Source organism: Tyto alba, unplaced genomic scaffold (genome assembly GCF_018691265.1).
Source record: "Tyto alba isolate M040663 unplaced genomic scaffold, T.alba_DEE_v4.0 Super-Scaffold_27, whole genome shotgun sequence".
NCBI lineage: Eukaryota > Metazoa > Chordata > Aves > Strigiformes > Tytonidae > Tyto > Tyto alba.
This window is the reverse complement of record NW_024881301.1, coordinates 3,131,542-3,145,867: the sequence shown is the minus strand read 5'-3', so window position 1 is coordinate 3,145,867 and position 14,326 is coordinate 3,131,542. Positions and strand designations below refer to the sequence as shown.

Here is a 14,326-nt window from a genome sequence, read left to right as displayed (position 1 = left end):
AAAAATCACGGCCCGGCGCGGCGCTTGGCTTTGTGCCAGGCGGGCTGCCCCCCTTGCGCGGCCGCGCAGCCCCGTGGGCGGCGGGGAGCCGCTGCCCGGGCCGCGGGGCCCCCACAATGGCCGGAGCGGCGGCGGGACAATAGCCCACCCGAAACCCGCCGCGGTGACCCGGGGGGGGGGGGGGGGGGGAAGACGGGGGGCCGAGGGGGGCCGGGGAGGAGAACGACCCCGAGCCGGCTGGGTGTGTTGTGCGCACGATCGCTTTAAATAAAGGGAGCCACAAAGACCTCGGCGGTGTATAATGTGACAGGCAAACGCAACATGGTGATGATGACTTGGGGGAAGAGGGAGGAAGGAGCCAACTGTGGCTGCGGCTCCCCCTGTGCCTCTCGCTCCCGGAGCGGGCTGCAGCGGCCGACATAGAACAAGGAAGACAATTCTCTACTAACCGTGGTTTTGACTGGCACGTACAGCACTTGCTTCCCTCCTCCAGCACCACCACTGACCTCGTCCGAGTTGCCGAGCTGGAAGCCTTTAGATTTGACCCAGAATTTGAATTTGGCATTATCCGTGGAGCTCGACTCGGAGCCGTTCAGGAGCTGGACGATCCGGTCGTATTTTTTACGGGTCACCGTCTTGGTTTTTCCTGAGTCCCCGTAAGTCCTGAGACACCAGTCTTGAAACTGGCGGTACATGTCCCGGTCGCTGCTCTCCATAATCTCCTAGCACACACACGCACACATGCACACGCCGGGGCGCACACACGGGCACACGCACACACACGCACGGACGGACGGACGGACGGACGGACGGACACGCCGCCCCGAAGCGGGCCGGGGTGCGGGGCCGGGCCGCCCCGCCGCACTTTGCACCTGTTCACCCAGCGCTCATGAAAAATGCATCCACCTCCGAGCCGGAGCGAAGGAGGTCCCGGTGCAGGCAGATCCCAGCGGTTGGTGTTTTTTTGTTGCTTTTTTTTTTTTTTTTTTCCTCCTTTTTGTTGTGGTGGTTCGGGGGGGGGTTGGGGGGGGCCGGGAGGGGGATGGGTGAGGGGGGGCAGCAATCAATTCAATAGTGTGGCAATGTTCTCCCTCTTTTTTTTTTTTTTTTTTTTTTTTTTTTTTTTTTTTTTTTTTTTCCACAGGAGGCAAAACGGGGCTGGTGGAGGGTCCTCTTATCCTTCCACTGTACGTGATCAGTCTCTTTAATAATTGTGCAGGGCAGGACTATCCCACTGGCTCCAGCAGCTTCTTACCCGGAGACGGTTCGGGTGGATAAATAATTAAAATCCTATCCCTCGGCTTCGCGAAAATATTGACTCGGATCCTTCTTCTTTTCCATACATCAGCTGCACCCGGATTCACCCCGGATAGAGCAGGTGAAGGGGAAAAAAAAAAAAAAAAAAAAAAAAGAAAAAGAAGAAAAAAAAGCCCACCCTCCTCCACCCCGGCAGCCCTCGGCTGTCTTCTCGAAAGGCGCTCTGTCTCTGTCCTGGCGGGTTGTGCCTCTCCCCAAAGCCGCCTCGCCGAGCAGGATGGAGGAAGCACTGAAGGGCAAACTGGTCTGTTTGCTCCCCCTTTATTCCAGGGCTGGGCGGCTTTGCTTTAGAAATCCCCACTCCGGGCATGAAGGTACTGGAAAGAAAGAAAGTTCTTACCTGCTATTTTCTAAGCCTAATACATCCGATCTGCGTTTTAAGTACATATTTTTTAATTAAAAAACAATAAAAAAATCAACGGTCTCGGACCATTTCACTTCCTCATATTCAGTCCCACTGAATTTTCAGATGCCCTTTTAGGAATTTCCCTCTATTTATTTACTTAGCAATCCCAGCAGATGGAGAAAAAAAAAAAAAAAAAGAAAAAAAAAAATCACCAAAAAAACAGGTATATACGAGATAGGCTCGGATATTGGACCAGAGGAGAGAGAGATCAGTCCCAGGAGGATGTTGGTAAAGGCAAGGAGGCGGCTCTCGTTGCTCTGCCAGTGTAATGATGGTGCTCACACATGTAGGACTCCTCGGGTGCGGGGTATCCTTTGGTCTCTGGGCTAAACTGGCTACAAGGCATTCAAGTAAGTTTGCGTGCGGATGCTGAGCAAACCCCCCTTTTTTTTTATAGGGGGAAGAAAAAGAAAAAAAGAAAAAAAAAAAGGCAATCTTGATTTTTTTTTTTTCCCCCCCCCCCCCTCCCTTTGCCAGTTTCAGTTCACGCCGGAGATTTCCGCGCTCTCCCCCGCCGCGCCAAGCAGGACACCCCCTCCGCGGGGGGAAGGCGCGGCGGCGGCGCTTTCCTCTCGTCGCCTCTCCGCGGCCGCGCCCGCCTGCGCCTCCGCCATCCAGCGCCCGGCTCCGCGCCCCCCCGCCACACACACACACACACACACACACACACACTCCCCCCACACACACCCCCCCCCGCCCGCAGCCGGCACCTCGGCTGGGGCGCTACGCCCGGCCCGGCCCGGGCCGCGGGGTTGACGTTGCGTCTTCCGCAGCAGGCCGCGCAACGCCGCTCCGCTCCGCGCTGCGCTCCGCGGCGGCGCACCGGGCCCAGCGCAGCGCCGCTCCGCTCCCCCCCCCCCCCGCGCCCTGATTGGCCGACGGGACAAAAGTTTCTGTGGCGACGGCGGCGCGGCGCGGTGACGGGCAGCGCTGTCCCATGTCGGGATGGCGCGCGCGGCTCCCCCCCCCCCCACCCGCCTCCGCGGGCGCGGATCCGGCCGCGGGCTGCCGGCGGGGGGGGGTGTGTGTGAGCAGCCCCCCCCAACCCCTCACGGGAGGCGGGCGGGGGGGGGGGGGGGGAGAGGCGAGGGCAGCGTTTCCATGGCGATGTCTCCGGGCGCAGCCCCCCCCCCCCCCCCCCCTTCCTTTCCCCGCGCGCAGACGGAGCGAGCGGATCAGCTGACACATCATTAGCTTAGGACCTAATTATTGCTTATTGGAGCAAGAAACGCGCGCAGGGCCGCGGCGGGGGGGGGGGGCTGGCGCCCTCCGCGCCCTCCCTGGACGCCCCCCCACTCCCCAACGCCCCCCGCTTCCCCCTCCCCACCCCACCCCCCACCCCCCCCACCACCAGCCGCCGCGCGGAGCCGGGGGTGGGGGGAGCGGAGCGGCGGCACCGCGCACTTTGCGCAGCACCGGCCGGCGAGGCTGCGGCGGGCCCGGGGGGGTGGGTGAGGCTTTTTTTTTGGGGGGGGGGGGGGGCGTCCCCGCGGGGACACGTGGCCGCCGCCGGGCCGGGCTTTCCCCCGGGCACGGAGAGCGAAGCCGCTCCGCGGCGGCCGCCCCCCCCCCCCCCCCCCCCCCCCAAAGCTCCATCGCTTTCCCGCATCTCCTGGCGCCCGCAGGACCCTCCGCGCAACCCGGCTCCGGGGGGAGGCGGCAGCGAGCGGCCAACTTCCCGCCCCGCCGATTGTTGTGGGGCGGAGCGGGGGCGGGGGGGGGGGGGGGGGGGGGGCGAAGTGGGGTGCAGCGTGGGGACGGGCCTTTTTCATTTGCGCTGAAATGAAGGGGGGGGGGGGGGGGGTGTCTGTGGGGCTCCTCAGCTTTAACTCGGGTGTCCGCGGCGGAAATCTTGCCCGTGGCGGGGTTTGCAGGCGCTCGGGGCCTGGAGGGACCCGGCGCGAAGGCAGCCGTGGGGTTTTTTTTCCTGCCCAGGCCTGGGCAGTGAGGAGCACCCTCCGCTTTCACCGCCTTGCACCCCACGGGAACAGGCGGCCGTGGGCTGCAGTGCCGGCAAAACCGTTTATGCCGAGCCTGGATTTCCAGTGCAAGAAGGGAAGGTGCTCGGAGAGCCGGGGGTTGCCCGTCCTGAGACACGCAGCCAGGCCACGCTGGCCCACGGGGCCGGCCCCACGCACGGACACCTCAGCCTGCCCTCCATCTCCCCCCTGGCCCGGCTCGCACGCTCCCTCTGCCCCCGGTCCTGGGTTTACTCTGCTTTTCTGCTTTCTGTCCAGAAACAGCCGCGGACACGGGCAAAGCCGGGGGAAGACTTGTTTCAAAGCAGCGCGCTGAAGGATGTTTGCGTTGCCGAAACCTTTCCTGGCATCTGTAAAATCTGAGAAGGCGAGCTGGCTCTGCGGGCGGAGAAAAGTAGGGCTTAGAAATAACCCAAGGAGGCCTGAGACTTTCTGTTGGCCACAGGGCCCGTAAATTACCCCGGCAGCCCCGTTTTAGTGTTTGAGGAGTGCGGGACTCCCGTCCATCACAGGATCTGGAGGAGAGGCAGCAACAAAGGAACTGCTGTGCCGACGGGAAACGAGGGGGAACCTTGCTGAACCCTTACCCAGCAGGCTTTATGAGATGTAACATTACTTTAATGTGCCATTATATCTACATTTAGAAAAAGGGTCACAACATAGACGAGGCTGCACTGCTAAACAATTCTGTCAGATAATTGTTCTGAAAGCAGCCTCCTGCTGAGGGTCTCGGTAACTTCCGTATCATACCGATACTGTGCTGTGCCTGAATCCAGAGTAAGCTCACAAAGCAAGGGGGGGAAAGGAAGATGCAACATAGCCAGGAGTGGTGATACAGACAGTTACAGCATGGCTGAGTGAAATGCTTGAAATAAGCAGGAGTGCTTTAGTGTATCAGACAATAATTCCATATCCAGGAGTACTGCTTTGGATCGTGTAAAGAGCCATATGCCTTCTCAGCAGAGACAAATTCCTAAATTCAGCTGAGATTGGATCATGCCTTAAAAAAACCCCAGAAATACTCATTATATTTTCAAACTGTTTAATGACAGGAGAGAGAACAAACAAAAGCAGATGAAAACCAACTGTGGCATGGAGTGGGGATGGAGGGTAGAAACTAGCATAATATTTAACTCATCTGGATTTTTTTCTTTGTTTTGCAGTGGGGATTTTTGATTTGCGTTGGTGAAAGGTATGGATGTTTTATTACTGCTTCCATTAATCACTTGGCCAGAAGTCCTAGGAGAATCCTGGAGCTCCACCATGCCAGGCAATGGATCAGCACAGCGCACAAAAATGATGCTTACCATAAAAAATTTGTCATCTAAATAAGGTCAATTTCATGGTATATGACTTCACTTTATATAAAAGTACATTGTAGAATATATTTGCATAACCTATACTCATTACGTATGTCCATATATATACGTCTGTAGTATTTTCAGCAGCATTTATTTGGAGAGTTTAGAATGCAGATTTTTAATCCGCAGTTTTTAAGTCATCCGAGACTCTGAAGTTAGTACCATAAGATTATATGTAAATAAGGAAAGTTGCATGGAGTTAGGTTCACCGTCCTGGTTTTTTGGTATCAGAATTAACGGGCTTTAATAACACAGACCGAAATCTCCTTGCAAGGAAAAGGGCTTGGACAGACCTTCCTGCGTCAAGGCTTCCAGTGACACCCCATTACTCAGCGGAACTTGAAGGAACTCCCTTGGCATCCTTGGGGAGATGGGCTGTGTCGATCCTTCGATGCCATGGACTGAGGCTCTTCTGCGTTCTGTAGTCTGCAGAACTTGCTTGGCTCTGTCAGAAAATGAAAGTTTCTGTCCCCTGATTTGGAGACAGCCTTCCTACGGCAAATCTGTGCCTTGCTGGATTGTTTGCTCTGCAGCCAGCCCGAAACAATAGAACACCAACAGATGTGTGAACTTTTCCATTCAGTGTAATGAAGTGTTAGTTGCAAACCAGAGTTTTGGCAATTTAAATTGCCTCATGTGCATCAGGCTGTGAAAGAGGTTTAAAATAAATCATGAATAAGTTATAAATATTGTATTTTAGGAATTATCAGCTCTAACAAGTCCACTGTCAATGGAAAGTGAAGACTTAGGCAGACTGGGGCCTGATGTCTCTCATTAAAGTTACCAGTGTTTCTAGATGAAATTACAGTGTTGTGGTGTCGTAGCACTGAGTAAACAGAAAAAGCTGAGAAGACACTTTAAAGTTTTTAAAACTTGCTGAAAAAAAAGCGAACACTTTTGGCTTGAATCTGTGATCTGACTTCTGCCAAAGAGGAGTGTTTAGAAAATGTGCACCATAATATTTCAGCACAGTGCTTGATACGGAGTTCTTGGATGGTTCAGGGTAGCCTTTCAGGGTAAGATTTTTCTGTCTCTTGGGTTTTTGTTCACCAACATAGTTAGAAAAATGATTTTGACACTTCTAACTTGCCATGTCCATGAGTTACGATGGGAAGTCCACTTTCTGTGCAGACTGAAAATCCTCCTAGCTGAACCGAGAGAAGATGTGCCGAGGAATAAAGAAACCACAGCTCCAATTGATTTGCTTTAAACTGCGTGCCTGCTAGCGCTTTTCCTCTCTTCTGGAGAGAATTTCAGTGGAAGTCTCTTGTCATGCCCTTCACAGCCGCTGGTGATGGCAGTACCGATGAGCACTGGCAGCCCTATGGCTTGTGGAGGCAGAAGCCACTGTTCACGCACGGCCTGGGCTCGTCTGCGCTGTCTTCCTTCGGTCTCGGCTACGTGACAACATCTCCTGAGCGGTTGGATGATCAGTCACCTCACTACGGTTGGGGAGGGGAAAATAGTTGCCGTTCCACATATTATCGGGAAAGGACTGCTCTAGAAAGTTGTTCTTAACGTTATCTCCAAGACGTTTGCTGCTTAGGAGATCAGAAAGTAGAGAGGTGGCTACTTGGTGGTATTAACATATGAGAACTGCAAGCAAATGAATGCCTCCTGCTTTTTGATTTATCTACTGAAGCAAGCCTGCCTATCCTATCTATCTATCTATCTATCTATCTATCTATCTATCTGTATCTATCGTGAAGCAAAGCCTAAACTATTCATTATTGTCGAATACAAATGCTTCCTACAAATTCTCTCTTGTTTCCAGTTCCAGTGTTCTCTATTTTTTTCAGTAGGCTTTGGTCAGTTACTGCTGAGTTTGGAAAATTAAGAGGGGGTAAACCAAGGCAACAACTCAGAGATGGATTATAAGAACATACTAGATTGCTAAACCTTTGGGGAAGGAGGCTGAATGTTCCTGGGTTTATAAAGAAATGGGAGAATGGTGCTATAATTCTGGTTAGGAACTCTTCACATAGAGTGATGTTGATGACACTGATGAGAATAATGTTGGGATACGTTCCATCTGTGCCTTTTAATGATCTTGTTTGGAGGCATTTGGAATCTCTTATGGAAAATACTCAAACTCACTTGCCCTCACTGCAGTTAGAAAAATTCAGACTCGGCTTTGTTCTACAAAGCTGCTTTGCTTTAAGTAGCAGTTCTGCAAAACATAACTTCACATATTTCTTTTACTCTATGCTTTATTACTGAGGATATTTGCGTGAAAACAGGGTCTTTGTTTAAAAGTTCCTGCTTCTTATTCATCACAGCTCGTTGGGTTGGAAGCAATTGTGATTCCCTCTACAGAAGGCTTCGATCCCTTCAGAGCAGGAATAGACAAACTTTTAAGAATCTAAGCTCCAGGTTTCATGCAGATCTCCTAATTTCTTTAGTAATAAAGAAAGGAAAAGGGAGTAAATACGTAACATACAGTGGAAAAAAAAAAAAAAAAGAATGTTTCAAATATGTTAAGGTTTGTATATGGGCATCAAATGTTTTTTAATGTTATAATGATGCCTTACATTCAACTTCGCTGACTTTTATCCTAAAGGAGAAAGTGTGCACCGAGGGGTTTTTTTTTTTGCGTGTTTTGGATTTTTTTATTCTTTCTGCAGGTAATATATTTTCCTCAGCTACAGTCAAACTAATATAAACCAGCTACTGGAATATCACCCAGTGTGTTGTCTAAACCAAGCCAGCACTAGTAAGGCAGTGCTGAAAATGCTAGCAGCCTATCTCTGTTAGCATTCTCAACTTTATCACCATGGAGGAAGATGTGATAATTGGAAATTTTTCCAGAAGGTTCCAGATACAGCTCTACAGTCATCATGTCAGGCACTACTAGACAAAGCCAACAGTGAAGCCGAGTGTGGTTAACTAGTTGTCACTGTCCTTACAACAGCAGGAAAGTGTGGAGGAAGAAAAAAGAAGATAATTACTCAATCTGAAATATTTGGCAGACTACACCATTAATCCATCCCCAGTATAAAATATCATCCAAGTTTTACTTTTGTATATGATGTAAAATCCAAATTTCACTTTTGCATCAGCAACATGGGGTCCTCCCACCACTTCACAACATGGAAGAGATTGCAAGCTAAAGACCAAGGTGAAAGAAACGGGTGTCACCTCATGTTGCAGATACTACATCCTTTACTATTTTATGGTTTTTAGCTTCTTGACCTAATTGATTTTGCTTCACAGGTGAAATTTGCTCAAAATAATTCCCAAGTTTGTGCCACTGTAGTTTCAATATAAGCTAGCCATTCTCTTTAACTGAAAATACCACGCATTTTTTGCAGTTATACATGTGAGGTTAGAAAATGGTCATAAAAAAGGGTCCTTTCAGAAACTGTCATTGTTGGTAGATTTTGACTTGGTAATATTCAATGTCCAGAATAAAGTTACCATCAAAACACCAAGGCCATGCCATTAGCATCAACTTTAAGCAGCAGGAACAGTATAAATAGTATCTGTCTTCACGTTACTTTTCCCCACTCACCAAATGCAGTTTATCTATTGCACACTTCTTAGTCTGTTTTCTCTGTTCCTGTTAAAATACTGAATAATTTGTACTCAATATAACCCCATTCCAAATAATAAAAACAGAAGAAAGATCATTAATTTAAACAAGTAAACACAGCCAACTGACTTAATTAAATAAAAAGAATTCTCAGAACAACTGGGGATTTATAAATGGAAGTGGAGTGCAGATCTCCATTCATTTATGGCAAGTAAAATTGGTTCAGACTCAAGAAGCAGGTTTGGTTTGGTTTGGTTTGGTTTGGTTTGGTTTGGTTTGGTTTGGTTTGGTTTGGTTTGGTTTGGTTTGGAGGTTCTCCTGATAGTTTGGTTTTGTTTGTTTGTTCATTTGTTGCTTTCTGTGTGCTCTGCCTGCCTGGGTTTTTCCTCACTCCTGAGGAGTGAGGAGAGGACCCCTGGCCAACGGTGGTCCCTGCCCACTGAAATCAAATTACATAGAGAATTTCGAGCCATTATATGTAGAAAATGCCCAGGATAGGGAGCTAGAGGTAGTTGTCATGTCCTGCAGGTCTCCCAGTTTAGGAATGCAGGCCTGGGGAGGACCTCCTCACAGGTCCCGTCTAGTCTAAGCACCTTGTAACATTTAGTCAAGGACAAAACACCTTTTCCATATTTCTCCTATGCTCCAAGGCTCTCCCAACCCTTTATGTCAGTCTGGAAACCTGCAGAAAGGGGCAGAAATCCACAATAGTTTGCAACAGCAGTGAAATAGTTGTGGCTCTCTCCATTTCTAACCAGCTGTGCCCTACTGCAAGGAGTGCGGCAAGGAGGCACTAAGTGTGAAAGATGACAGCACTCAGGAATTAAATGAGGTATGATCCCAGGACTGCCCCTCTGTGCTCTGTCTCTGGAGATCTGCCAGAATCATGCCATTTATCTATACCAAGACCTTGCGGGTTATTTGCTCTTAGAAGCAGGTTTATTTAGACCTGAGTGTGCCTGTGTGTTTCCTTATGGCCGTATTCGTGTTACTCAGAACAAAAGCCACATGCAGAGTCTTATGACAGTGAAGTTTTAGAAGGAGCCAGACATCTTCATGACCCCTCTGCCCAGGCACCCCTTTGATACAGCCCCTCACTCTGAGCTGGGATATGGAAAGACAAGTAGGGACAGAGGGTGAGGCAGCAAAAATGCCTATTCTGTTTCAGGAAGGACTTCTTTTAAACAGTGACATTTCTCCACCAGCTGTACCCAACCATTTAATGACCCTCTAGTCATACCTTCTGGTATAAAAAGCAATGCAAAAGTGGCTTTCAACAAAAATGATCCTGGTGCCTTGTCTTTCGGATGCTTATAAGCCTCTAAGGTACCTCTGAGACTTGCCCATTGCTGCTAAAGCCCAAGTGATTCACCTGAACCAGCATGTTCTCTTACATAATTTTGCTCTCTCTCTTCCCAAAAGGAAAAGACCATCTGAAAAAAACAGCCCATTGGGTAATGCTTCAAGGCTCTGAAACAGAAAAAAATGCTTAGTGAAGAGCCTTGATAGTGACAGCAGTATGCCTGAAATGTGAAGGATTGCATGAATATTTGTATTTATGACCACTAGCTTATAGAGAACAATGCTGCCTTAGCAAAGTCCTCACTCAGTTTAACACATACTGTAGCGTTAAGCTCTATATATTTTCATACATTTCTGACTGAACTTTACATAATGGTTCTTATGAAAGAAAGTAAAACTGGAGCTCCTTGTATTGCCCAAAGCCATTTTTTGAACAAGAGGTGTACTTTGTTTTCTGAAGCTGATATCCTCATTCAAACAAATATGCAATAATAAAAAAAAAGATGTTAATGTGTGAAAAAGTCATCTGCAGTGTTGAAATTCTGGCCAGCTTGTTGTACAGACACTACATGCTAGAGAAATGATGACTTGGTAGGGGAAATTTACTCATTGTGTATCGCACTCAACTTAATAAGCAACACCTTGCCTGCACTACTCGTCATCCTGCCAGAGACCAGGGAAGTAGAGATGTGCATGGCCATAGGCAGGGTAGCTTAGGAAGCTATGCTACTATTTCTGCTGTTTGGGTTTGTTGTTTGCTGTTTTTGGGGTTGGTTGTTTGGTTGGTTGGTTGTTTTTTTTAATATTTATTCTGTCTGTAAGACCAGGTATGACCATGGTGTTCCCCAGTCTCTTATGGGAAGGAAAAGGCCATTTCAGCCTTTGCCTCCAAACTTGCAAGACTCCCCACTCTGTAACTACCCACTCTGTTGTTGTGGTTAGCATGGGCAGGAAGCTACCTGTTGGCGTATTAGTGACTTTCTATTTCTTGCATTCATTTTGCTAATTAATCGGAGGAAACAGAAAAAAAAAAAACATAGGCTAGTCCAAAACTTGTCCATCATACATTAACGCATGCTGGCTGGCCCAATTGTTCACCTTGCTTTGTTCTATCATTTTTATTTGCACATCTGGATTCAAGAAAGAGGTGATCTCTTTGCCCATCACTTGCTACAGGCCTCTGAGAATGAATTAAAATAAAATAAATCCATCTGCAGATGCAGTATCCCTAGAAAGCAAACAGTGGTTTTGCAAACATACTGCAGGAAATAATCGTGGTGTGTTGAAGACAGACTATCATTTCTTTTCTCAAAACCATCACAAAGCACAGATACAACATGACAAGTTCTCTCATCGGCCCATTTTAAAGAGTGAGCACGAAATATGTCTTAAAGGATAACTAAAGGTTAATGACCTTTCCAGATTTGGCTCTGTCTGTAACTCTGTGGTATTGCTGGGTGTCCTGGCCATGGTGGGTACCATTCCCGAACGGGAAAAGAGTTGCATCCAAAGCGACTCTGTGAAGTGTTGTAGAAAAATCTCAGTATCTTAAATTCTGTCTGGGAATCCAAGCAACGGTCACAGATCTTGGAGTACACAGGAGAAGTAGTCCGTTAAGAGGGTTGCTGCATTTTGTTCTCCATGTCTGAGACACAGTTTGGTGTATCTAGAGAAGCAGTTGACGTGCATCCTTCCTACAGAGAAATCCATTTCTCTCTTGCACACAACTCCTGCCAGATCAGCCCCTTTTCAGACGGGGTAACTGTGCTTGGGATCTCCAGGCTTACATCAGGGCTCGGTATATACATTTATAGTATTGGGGTCTTGTCCATATGTATAAAGATTTAAAACAAAACAAAACAGAACAACCAAGAGTAGGGAGAATAATCTGCTAAATGTAAATTTTCAATCCAGGGATATGAGTCAAAGGGTCGATGCCTCATATCCACCACAGGATTTCTCAGAGTAAAGCTGTGTTGCTTCTTGTGTCAGCAGAGGTGCAGTGGTGACTGGAGTAGTGTTCGCTTTTGCGTCCACCATCAGCCAACAGAGAGGTCTTCAGAGAAGGGCTACAAGAGGGGAAGGGATGTCTTTCAATGAGAGATTTAAGTACATCAATCTATTTAGCTTAACAAAGACAAGGTTAAGGGGAGAGTTGGTATTCATTTATAAACTTCCCATCTCCCTGTAGAGATAGAATAGAAGAGTAGAAATTTGATAATCTATGGCATTTCAGTCAAGTGGAATACAGTCTGACAAGAACCAGTGAAATTTGAAACTAGACACATTTCAACATGGAAGGTAATTAATTATTAGAACAATTTACCAAGAATTGTAATGGATTCTCCATCACTAGACATTTTGAAGTTGAAATTGATTGATTTTCTGAGAGAAATGCTCTAATTCCTACAGGAGTTAATTCAAGAATGTCCTGTAACCTGTGTAATACAGGAAAAAAATAGATGATCACAAATGGTCTTTCCAGTTTGATGAGCTATAAACTTGCACCAAATAGCTAATGCATAGCTTCCTATGTCCTGCATTCTCCTACTGTAACTAGTAAGTATGATTCAAACATTTTTGCCTTTATGTACATTTGCTTGGGAAATGTACAGCGATGGAGTGTAACATAAGCTATGTGCGTGCTGTTAAGGTGGGACATTCTGTCTGGTTTATGGATTCAAAGATTTTAAGGCTGGGGAAGCCCTAATCATCATCTAGCCCGAGTACATTCAACACAGAGCATTGCATTTGGCCCCAGCGTTCCTGTGCTATTTGAGGAGCTGACATCTGATTGACAGCAGTCGTTTCCAAAAGGCACATGGGTTATAGTTCGCCACGGGGGTGCAGGGGGAAGCGGGATGCTCCACTCTGTGTCCGTCTCAGTGGAGTGCAAGCTCATGATTTTTCCAGGCTCTTTTGTAAATTACATCCCAGACCCAGTTTAAAGAATGGGGTTCTGCTTCAGCTGAAGCCAGCAGACACCTTGACTTGGATTTCAATGAATTCCACTGGATAAGCCAAAATGATGCTGAATTTGCCACACTGAAAATACCAAAAGATATCAATTAAGAGTTCTCCATGGATTTTGTTATGCAGAACTAAATGTAAAATAAGACATCATCTCTATTCCTGATCACCTTTCACTGAGGTGTATGAAATAACAAGGAAAAATCTGCTTTAAAATAGGCAGAGAATTTTTTGTTTCAATACTTGTCCAAGGTCTTCCCAGCCACTGCATCAAACCATACTGTCGAAACCCAGCAGAGTGTCTGTCTCTGAGCAGTGCTCAATGCAAATGTTACCTGACCTAGAAAATTACTGCTCACAAGGAAAAGGAGTACCCTTTCGCTATTTTGATGGTAAGTCACGGACACCAACTATACAGAGAACTGTAAATAAACATTACTTCAAAGTGTAGCTCTGGGCAGTTCCGTATAGTTCATCTGAAACCATTACAACATACACAGCTATATAAAAGAGTCAAGATGGGGGGGAGTGTCTTTTATTACAGCTGGAAAAAATCAATATAACTGTTGTTCTAATCAAAGAGGATAGTTACATTTTCTTGCAAACTTTGTGTCTTTGAACTGCCATGGCTACAGTGCTACCACTTGGCATAGACAGTACTGTTAATAGAACTGATTTTACATACAGCACAGAGTACTTTAGCTGAGAAATAAAACAAAAGCAATGACAATACACATTAAAACGTGCACTTTAAAGCAAAGGTGAGAAAACCAATTGTTTTGTTTTGTTTTTTTTTAACAACATGAGATGACAAATTTGCTATTAAAAATAATGTCCTTTCCCTCCACATTAGGTCTGGACGTTCAAATGGGTAGAAATAGCAGTTTAAAAATAGTTAAAAGAATCTGCAGGTTGAGCTATTGATGTCAGTTACTTCCTTCACAGAGGATAACCTTTTATGAATTTTATCCATTATCAAGTTGGGTCTATTTGCTGTAATAAAGCATCATCTCTTTCTGAAGAAAGAACACCTCATAATTGCCTTTCTTAACTTTATATCAAGATATAATGAAGATATTTTTTAAAAAAATCTTTAATTTTAACCAAACACAAAGTAAGAGAAGAGTTAGACACTGGGTATCACTTTTTTTTTTTTTTTTTTCCTGTTCAAATGAGGTGGCAGCAATACTGTAACAGAAAACAAAAATACTCCCCTCTCCCACCTTCCTTTCTGAAGACCAAAACAATCACTCATTTACTAAAAGACTGCAGTATAGAGCTACAGTTGGTCTAGCATGTTAAACACCTGAATGAGACTCAGCTTGCACAGGGGACGAATGATTCAGATATGAGTGATGGTCATTAACAGCAGGGATTAGTCAGTCAGCTCTATGCATGTGTTTGGGTGGCAAAATGAGCAATACATGGCGATGCACTGTAAGGCATTAGAGATTTCTGG

The 14,326-nt window shown here is 46.8% G+C and overlaps 1 protein-coding gene and 1 long non-coding RNA gene across 6 annotated transcripts in view; one reads left to right on the top strand and one right to left on the bottom strand.

Moving 5' to 3' along the window:
• The window catches only part of NOL4 (nucleolar protein 4), a 195,212-nt gene extending 194,496 nt beyond the window's left edge, over positions 1–716 (bottom strand). For 2 of the 3 annotated variants that reach the window (XM_033001097.2, XM_033001100.2), the window contains exon 1: positions 450–716. In XM_033001097.2, coding sequence (XP_032856988.1) covers positions 450–716 — 267 coding nt within the window. The remainder of the gene's footprint in view (positions 1–449) is intronic. The other variant, XM_033001098.2, reaches the window with a different exon arrangement.
• A 118-nt stretch (positions 717–834) lies between these two features.
• Positions 835–7,409, top strand: LOC116963661. Of its 3 annotated transcripts, none has more exons than XR_006165794.1 (4): positions 835–952; positions 1,145–2,073; positions 4,866–5,035; positions 6,195–7,409. It is a non-coding gene; the product is annotated as an uncharacterized LOC116963661 (long non-coding RNA). The 3 variants fall into 3 exon arrangements; XR_006165793.1 differs by lacking the exon at positions 6,195–7,409 and having other exon boundaries at positions 1,145–1,378; positions 1,588–2,073; positions 4,866–5,750; XR_006165792.1 differs by lacking the exon at positions 6,195–7,409 and having other exon boundaries at positions 4,866–5,750.
• Positions 7,410–14,326: the final 6,917 nt, after the last annotated feature.